This window comes from Cyprinus carpio, chromosome A19 (assembly GCF_018340385.1).
Source record: "Cyprinus carpio isolate SPL01 chromosome A19, ASM1834038v1, whole genome shotgun sequence".
NCBI classification, from domain to species: domain Eukaryota; kingdom Metazoa; phylum Chordata; class Actinopteri; order Cypriniformes; family Cyprinidae; genus Cyprinus; species Cyprinus carpio.
This window is the reverse complement of record NC_056590.1, coordinates 14,237,383-14,247,237: the sequence shown is the minus strand read 5'-3', so window position 1 is coordinate 14,247,237 and position 9,855 is coordinate 14,237,383. Positions and strand designations below refer to the sequence as shown.

At 37.3% G+C, this 9,855-nt stretch overlaps 1 protein-coding gene across 1 annotated transcript; it reads left to right on the top strand.

Annotated features, from left to right (window-relative positions):
• Window positions 1-3,163: 3,163 nt before the first annotated feature.
• On the top strand, window positions 3,164-4,700 carry LOC109104905 (perforin-1-like; the record flags this gene model as incomplete). The annotated part of the gene is made up of 2 exons (XM_042776695.1): window positions 3,164-3,169; window positions 3,313-4,700. Coding segments are annotated over 2 exons (1,224 nt in total), but the record flags the coding sequence as incomplete, so codon positions are not given.
• Between the last annotated feature and the right edge of the window lie 5,155 nt (window positions 4,701-9,855).

Genomic DNA, 9,855 nt, shown 5'->3' with positions numbered 1-9,855 from the left:
AGCCAGTGTCATACCTGGTACTTTCAAAGATAAAGATTTTAATCATTTATTTAATGCTTATGTAAAGGAATAGTAAATACACAGATACTTTGCATTCACCTTTCAAACTGAAACCACAGTATCTTTTTAAAAAATGCTAGAGTCTTCAATTCTGAGCATAACTGTTCTGCTGCTTTTTAACAGTACCATGCATTTGGAGAGGTTATTGACACATTCAAGACATGTTCTTCGCTGTTCACTGAACATTATTTATAGAATTACTCATCTTAGGCCCCCAGTTGTTAACGTCAGAAGGTTTGTCATAGCCACGTGATGGCATATCATTTGCAACACAAACCTTTGAAACCCATAACCACACAATCATCACACGAAAGAAGGACAGGTTAGAGAAACAACATATTTTATACTATGTTTTGCTTTTAAAATATTTGTTAAATGTTTAAAATAACAATGCTGTAATTTTTAAAGACATTATTGTTACAATTCTAGAAAACTGATAGTTTTGAATGATGTTAAATAAAGTAATGAACTGACAGAAATATTGACATTTTCTTATCTCGCTACAGATAATGGGGCATTCCCAGATTTACCTAATTTTCTTGCCATTGCTTCTCATGAGCATTTCTGGAGATGACGACTTGGGGGCATCAAAAGAGTGTAAGGATGCTCCCTTTGTTCCAGGATACAATCTTGCTGGAGAAGGATTTGATGTTGTGACCATGGAGCGAAAAGGTTCTCATGTGATCAACACAGAAATATGGGATTTAGGAAATGGCACTTGTAAATTACACCAAAACAATTACATGAATGGAATACAACAGAAGCTACCAGCAGCAGTCGTACACTGGAGGACCTTGCCGAAGTGTTCAATGAAAGTCTCCAGTCAGATCTTTGAATCAAGTGAAGCACTGGTTAATGATTCATCATCAGCACTCTCAGTCAGCTCAGTCAGCTCAGAAGTTGGTATAGATGTGAAAGCTGTTGGAGCTGCAGTTGGAAGCACTCATTCCAGGGAAGCAAAATTTGCAATGACAAAATCAAAAAATGACAAAAAAATTTCAACAAAAAATAAATTTGGTTCAAATTTTACAACAGATAAGATAGCATCTATCTTTTTCTTTCTCTCCACTCACACTGTTAAAAAGGATAATGACTATGCAAAGAAATAAAAATATTAATTGCATACTATTTCTTCATTGATTACACAAAATTTAAATGTGTTTACTGTTTCTTTAGAGATATTGTGTAGCTGCAAAGCCTCCTCTTCATGAAGAGTTTCTTGAAGCAATCAAATCACTCCCTGCATCCTACGATCCAGATGCAGCCTTACAATACAATACAATCCTCCACTGACATCCATTATATATATATATATCTATATATAGATATATATATATATATATAAAACTGCATAAATTATTCACCTGTTTATCTATGCCATTAATAGTATTAAGTATTTTAATTTAAATAATTTTATTTGGAAAATAATTTTTTATTAAAAAATTTCTTAAATTGAAAAAATAAAGGTGCATGTATGTACGTACATATACACACACAGACACATACATATACACCTAAAATATATAGATATAATATATAATATATATATTATATATATATATATATATTTTTTTTTTTTTTTTTTTTTTTTTATTTTTTTTTTTGGCAGAATTAATACTGAAACTGTTCAAGCATGTCCTGCTGTGTCTGAAATCACTCACTCAATGACTATTTTTAAATTAAGAAAGCACCAGTCTATTGGAACCCAGCATTTCAAGATGCTCTTGCCATTTTGTTTGAAATATATATATATCAGGCAGTCAGTAAGCAAGCTGAGAATGACAACCCCATGGCCCCAGGTAACTTCCTCATCACTGGAGAAATCAAGCAATGTCAGGAGTGCTTCTCTTTATATTGAGGTAACAAACTGGACAGTGTTTGAAGTTTCATCCCAGCCTGCTGCAGTGTTCACTGGTGGACTGTCTGGAGGTCAGCAGAATGTTGGCCAAGAAAGAAATATTGTTGACGAGGGACAAGATTCTTTGTCACTGCCAGTAGTTTCATTTACTGTTTTCGACCAATCTCAGCCAGTGTCATACCTGGTACTTTCAAAGATAAAGATTTTAATCATTTATTTAATGCTTATGTAAAGGAATAGTAAATACACAGATACTTTGCATTCACAGGTACCTTTCAAACTGAAACCACAGTATCTTTTTAAAAATGCTAGAGTCTTCAATTCTGAGCATAACTGTTCTGCTGCTTTGTAACAGTACCATGCATTTGGAGAGGTTATTGACACATTCAAGACATGTTCTTCGCTGTTCACTGAACATTATTTATAGAATTACTCATCTTAGGCCCCCTTAAACGTCAGAAGGTTTGTCATAGCCACGTGATGGCATATCATTTGCTACACAAACCTTTGACACCCACAACCACACAATCATCACACGGAAAGACAGGTTAGAGAAACAACATATTTATACTATGTTTTGCTTTTAAAATATTTGTTAAATGTTTAAAACAACAATGCTGTCATTCTTAAAGACATTACTGTTACAATTCTAGAAAACTGATCTTTTTGAATGATGTTAAATTTTACACAAGTAATGAACTGACAGAAATATTGACATTTTCTTATCTCGCTACAGATCATGGGGCTTTTCCAGATTTACCTCATTTTCTTGGCATTGCTTCTCATTTCGGGAGAAGATGACTTGGGTGCATCAAAAGAGTGTAAGGATGCTCCCTTTGTTCCAGGATACAATCTTGCTGGAGAAGGATTTGATGTTGTGACCATGGAGCGAAAAGGTTCTTTCATGATTAACACAGAATAATGGGATTTAGGGAATGGCACTTGTAGATTGCACAAAAACAAGTACATGAATGGAATACAACAGAAGCTACCAGCAGCAGTTGTACACTGGAGGACCTTGCCAAAGTGTTCAATGAAAGTCTCCAGTCAGATCTTTGAATCAAGCGAAGCACTGGTTAATGATTCATCATCAGCACTCTCAGTCAGCTGGAAAGTTGGTATAGATGTGAAGGCTGTTGGAGCTGCAGTTGTAAAAACACACACCACAGAAAAAAAAAATTCAAAAACAAAAAAAAAAAAAAACAAAAAAAACATCACCAAAAAACAAGAAGTTTGCAACAATTTTTACAGGTGAGAAAGCTGGTATCTTTTTTCTTTCTCTTCACTCATACTGCTAAAAAGATAATGACTATGCAAAGAAATAAAAATATTAATTGCATACTATTTCTTCATTGATTACACAAAATGTAAATGTGTTTACTGTTTCTTTACAGTATCGTGTAATTGAAAAGCCTCCTCTTCATGAAGAGTTTCTTGAAGCAATCAAATCACTCCCTGCATCCTACGACCCAGACGCCTACCACAACCTGATCTCCACATATGGCACTCACTATACCACAAGTGTTAAGTTAGGGGGTCAAATGAAAGCCATAACCGCCATCAAATCCTGTCAGGCTGCAGTGAGTGGACTTACAGACACTGCGGTAAAGGACTGTTTGGATGTGGAAGCTTCTGGTTCCTACAGTGTAGCAACTGTGAAGGTAGAAGCACATTTTTGTAAAGAAAAGAAGAAGAAGATGGGCACAAATGAAAATTTCAGCTCCATGTTCAATGAGCGTCAGACAGAGATTATTGGAGGAAACATAAATGGAGAAGATCTGCTTTTTTCTGGTTCATCACACCCAGGTTCCCTTAAAAAATGGCTTGAGTCTTTGAAGAGTCTTCCTGACATTGTGCATTACTCTCTGAAACCCCTCCATTTCTTACTGAGTAAAAAACACCCTGCAAGAAAAGGACTGAAGAAAGCTGTTGAAGAATACATCATTCAAAATGCGCTCATGAAGGTTTGCTCTGAGCCTTGCAAGATTGGCAGGAAGTGCAGTGCAAGAGACCGATGTGCTTGTGTTTGTGAAAGTAGTCAAATTATAAAGTCTAACTGCTGTCCAGCTGAAAAAGGACTTGCCACCCTCAAAGTCTACAATCTCAGAGCCAAAGGTCTGTATGGAGATCAATATACACAAACAGATGGAACTGTAACTGTTACATACGGCACGCAAATCAAGCGCACTGAGACCATTGATGATGACGACAATCCACGTTGGCCAGAAATATTTGAGTTTGGACCTATTAAGATCAAAATGGCCAATAAACTGACTTTTGAAGTATACGATGCAGACAGCTACTGGAACAGCGATCCCCTTGGTACATGCTCTTTTGATCTTAGAAGTGGAGTTGTGAGTGATGCTTGTGTTTTTACATATGGCACCTTCTATTTTACCTATGAAGTGAAATGTGCACCCAGTCTGCAGGGCCCACAGTGTAATGAACACAAACCTTCTCCAATGGCTGCCCATCTGGCTGATATTTTCAGCTCCAGAAATGGTGTTCTGGTTAAAGACCTGCCGAGGCTTGAATTAGCTCTCAATAACTCAGATAAATTCAATTTCAAGAGCACTTATGGAAAGCTGATGATGCTGGGACCTGCATCTTGAATCCATCCTTTATGCCTGAAAAATTGCCCTAAACACCACTTTCATCTGCTAGAATGCTAGAAAAAAATGCATCTGTAACCTTTGCTTACTTATTTTCCCATTACTGATATTTTACAAATGTTTTATATTATTCTCTGTGTTTTTGCATCAATAAAGCATTTTAAAAGACATCTATGTGTTTAAGTTTTTTTTACTTACAAAATACTAAATCAACTAATAGTCCACTAACCACAGGCAGTGCTGCTCTTACCCCATTTGGCATCATAGACAAGAAACAAGAAACTCCACCCTCATCACCACTTGGGCAAATTGTCACACTTTTTTTTTATTATTGTGCAAATTTTTGCAGGCTGCAACTTCAGATTACACACAGCTCATAGCTGCATCCTAAAAGAAAACCAGAATATGTTAGCCGCATATGTGTAGCACAGACATCTAGTTGTCCAGTACGGTTCCATTCAAACAGCAGAGCTTCACCAAAAATACAGTTGTGAGTCCTGAAAATTTACAGTTGTGAGTTTGGATATAAAATGCAGTTGTCTCCCCCATAAACAACTGAAATGTGTGTAAACGCAGCTGTTTTAATATCTCAAATACAGTACTGACAACCATATTCTGCTGCTTGGTGAACATGGCCATAGACTCACATTTTTCACTGTCGGTTGTTCAGTCACATAACAATTCTCAGGTGATGGAACTACAGAATAAGCAAATTTGGCAACTTCCATCTTTTGCACCTCTGTTGCTATGCTATTAAGATGGAATTGGAATGCTAACAAATGGCTGGGGATCACCAGGCTCCCCCAGCACCATTACACAATGCTTCCAATCAACAAATCACTCATCACTGGCATCTGCCACTCTTTTACTTACCTCATCACCAACCATATATAAGCGTGCACACCTTAGTTCACTGGTTGTCTGGCCTCGAACAATGACATGGACTCTTACCTGTGATTCTCACCTGAACTTCAGTTCCTGTGTGCATTCCAGGTTATCTCCTGGGATCTTCAAAGTGATATCTCCTAGCATTCTCCAACGTTTATCTCCAGTGTTCATCCAAGTGTTCCCCAGTTGTAAGGAGTAAAATTATTTCCTTATGAAATGAATTCTTTGTGAAGTCAGACTTTCAGGAACTATTGCAATGCAAATGCAACAACATTTGCATTGCAATAGTTTTGATCAATGGGCTTTGATCTCCTCATGGAGCCAAACAAACAGATATGTTGGCGAGGGTCTTTTCAGCGCAACATTCAAATGTGCTCCAGAAAGAGGTTTGAGCTTCTCCTTCCTTTTCTCCAGCTGCTGCGGTAAGTCGATTCTTATTTGCCTTTTTAGAAATGTTGAGGGAAAGCTTAGATGCACCCCATATACTGTAGGCATACTTTTGTTGAAAGAGTCGAAATGCTCATTTTAGACCGGTGACCGCAGAAATCCGGTGGGGCTTAAGAATTAGACGTAACCACGTGAATTGACAGGGACATGATAGCAGCAGAGTAGATGAGGAATGAAGTCTCTTGAACCAAAATTAAAATTGGAATTACATCATCCAAATTTTATTCTGGTGCTCAACAGAGGGCTTTAAATTGCAACCTAAATTCTAATATTGATATTTTCCTGTAACTATTGTCTATTGGCTTTACAGCTATAGCTTTTTTATAGCAACATTTGAAAAGGAAACATTTATGTACAAAGAAGTTAAGAGAAATTATGATTGGATAAACTAAAAAGATAATTAAATTCTCACTAGAATCTTTTGTATGTCAAAGTGAGGTTGGGCAAAACAGTGCAATGAAAATAAAAATTAGAGAATCTCAAAGGAATCTCTAATCTGGCAAAAAAAAAAAAAACTGTGTCTCAATCCCAGATAACTACTGCTGCCATGCAGAAGTCTCAGTGACTGTGAATAAAAGAGACATTAGTAATTCTAAATCTAAAAAACTATAATGCATGTAATGACAATTTTGATGCTACTGAGAGGCTTGTACCCAAGCCCGAGGGTTAAACACATTCAAAGGACATCCACAACCTCTCCTGAGGGAGAATTAGCCAAATAGTCAAATTAAATGTATTGAAAATCTCTCAATAGTAGTAAAATCTCTGATTTCACAATATTTGGCTCAACATCACTGCTTAAAGTTCAGTCTTATAGCTTGTTTTATTTTAGGTTTTACAAAAATTACTACAGATTTTTATGATTCTCAGTCTTTGTCTTTAAAAAGACAGACAAACATGATGCCATAAATCTAAAACAACATGTGTACTTTGCATTTGCTCTAGGTTTGCCCAACCCCCAAACTTTCTCACACTCAAATAGATTCTCAAAAGAATCTCGGCTCAGAAACAAAAGAAAATTGAATTAAACATTGAATGTTTACAGCAGCAAAACCTGTAACTGGTTTCCAGTTTGGCCTGCTGCTGTGCATGTCAGGACTGCTGTAGTTACAGGGCCAAATCAAGAGTTTATCTTCAGAAAGATCAGTGAGATGATAACCACTCATTCTGAACAAGTTCCTCTATAGGCCCTCCAGAGACCAGTAACAAAAAGTATTTTAATTTATACTATTTTTAATGTAATATAATATATATTATAACAACCTTATAATATATTATATTACAATGGCCATGAATGGCCTTTAATCTCATGGTGATTCAGCATTGATTTAGAAGAAGAAAGAAAGTTGTAGAAGAAAAGTAGAATGATCAAAATGTAGAAAGAGGGAATGCGTAAGCATAAAGAAGTTGGAAGCACTATTAGTGCTGGGGAAAGAGAAAAACAGAAGGTGGTTAGAAGCAAAAACTCTTAGTAAAGGAAAATGAAAGGAATGATCAAACCATAGAGAAAAGAACTTATTTATCTTCTATTTGTGCAAAAATCTTTGATGAGAAAAATTAACATGTCCAGAATTTACCAACTAAAATGATTAATCTGATTGCAATATCTTGAATGGACCAAATCCATCCAAGGCCATAAGATGTTTTAAATTTGATGTCATTAATCTGCAACCCAGTAACAAGGGAAGGTCTAAGTTTTGTCTTCTATGTTGCAACAAAACCACAGACACAGTGGCGCAAGAGTTAGCAAACAAAATCATCCCTCTCTGGGAAGGACAACACATATGGAATGTAATCAGAAAGATAATTTTACTGGACATGTGATTAAAGTTGTGTGTAATGTTAAAATCCAGAAGAGATTTACGAATCTTTACAGACTGCAGAGATGGAAATGGTCAAACGCGGCATAGGATAATAGAATGCTAATTGCTAAGCTAACAGTACAGCACCAAAACTGGCAAACTAATGCCCTAAGCACAGATCTGACTAGTGTAAACCGTATCATTTAAAAGTTAATTTCCCCAGCAGATCTGGGTGTTATAATGCCTGCAACACAGCAGACTGTGTAAATTATGCTGTAACAGCAGCTTAAGGTGTGACATGCTTAGACTGTGCTAAAACACTAGCTTCTAGATCTGGGCCCGGTTCCCCAAAACGTTCTTATCGCTAAGTAGTTCTTAGCCTATTCCTTAACCTCTTTCTTAATGTTATGGCACGATTCCCGACACGTTCGTACACTAGTAAAACCTCTGTAAGTCACACTTTCGTAAGGTTGGTCTGGACCATTCGTAAGCTCTCTCTTAGACGCTAGTCGCCGCCACTTTGCAACAGTCTTTAGAAATCAGCGCAGCGCAGTACAAGTCCAACTATGGTATGTTGACAATGTTGTGGCTCAAAAATGATTTTATGTTATGGACATTTTAAGACTAAAAAAATATGTTCGCAATGGATACAGGCCCAGGGGCGTGTCTAGAGCATTTTAAATGGGGTGGCCAGTCTGGGGCACTGGCTCAAAAGAGGTTGGCGGGGGGGGACATCTGCATATTTATGTGGGATTCACTCTCGACCCAGTAGCAGTGATTGACACAAAAAGCAAAATAGCAATAGACGGGAGAAAATATGTGAAAAGGGGCATTAAGACTAGAGCACCCTCACTAATTTTAGAAACACCATCAGTGATTATTTCTGGAACCTGGTTAATACGCTTTTATTGCAAAAACTATATACAAAAAAAAAACAAAATACAAATGCACTTAATAAAAACAATTGAATAAATGCATATTTATAAGTTAAGCACTTAACTAAAAAATAAGAAGGCTATCAATAAAATAAATAACTAAGGCTGACTATAATCAGCTTGCTTCCATTTAATGAGATAAGCCTACTCCTCATCTGAATTAGAAAAAAAGGCGCTTCTAGTCTTCAGTGATGCAAGAACGTTTGAGCATACACGTAATCTTTGAGCACAAGCAGAGCCAATTCATAAAAGAACAATGTATATTTAAAAGCACACATCCATTTTTGTGTGAGTGAAGGAAATCCACTTGCGAGTGGAGATTCGTGCTCGCGCATTACATGGATCGCGTAACATTATGCGCTCTTGATATGTCAAATATCACGCTATAGAAACAGCCTAAAATTAAGTATAAAGATGAGAAGAAAGCGGCCGTAGGCAGCTACACATGCCAGGATCCGCCACTGCCAGATGCAGTTAGAAATTAACTTAAAAAAAGTCTATCGCAAGACATCTGGTGGGGGGGGGGTGTCACCTGGCCACCACGTAGACACGCCTCTGTACAGGCCTATTTATGATTTATGAAGTTGACTTTATTTGGTATCAGAACTAATATGGTGGTAATTAGTCTAGGCTATTTCGTAATGTCATTAAAGCATTTAAATTGGCAATCACTTTTGATAATTAAAATCTGGCAAACAATTTGGCTCTAAATGGCTAAGATCTATAAATGGGTAAGCATGGTGGTGTCCAGTAAGCAACCAACCATGGCAGCGATCCAACGTGTCCTTGTATTGAATCAAAGACGGCGCCGGCCACGGAGCTGTTTAGTCCATGTCAATTTTTTTTATTCGGCAAAACTTAAGCCCTTTTGACATTTTGCCTGACGTGCTATATTAAAAAAATCGCCTCCCAAGACAACTCATTATGGAGCTGCTGGACCTTCTCAGACCTAAGCGGCGGAATTTTGCTTTAAGCCCTGAAGTCCAGCTGCTTGCAGCGCTAAGGTTTTTTTGCTACAGGGAGTTTCATCGGGGTCGTGGGAGAGGGCTACGGCCTAAGCAAGACCTCGGGTGTGGAGGTGCGTCCACACTGTCACCAACGCCCTTCTGCGCCATGCAGGGGAATTCAAATTGTAAATGTACCTTACCATTAATATAAAAGTGTATTACATATTTTTTTAGAAGTCGTTAAACCCATGCCAAGAAGCAGCACAAGTGGCACAATGGGATAAGGAGGGTGGATGATTAGCGAGG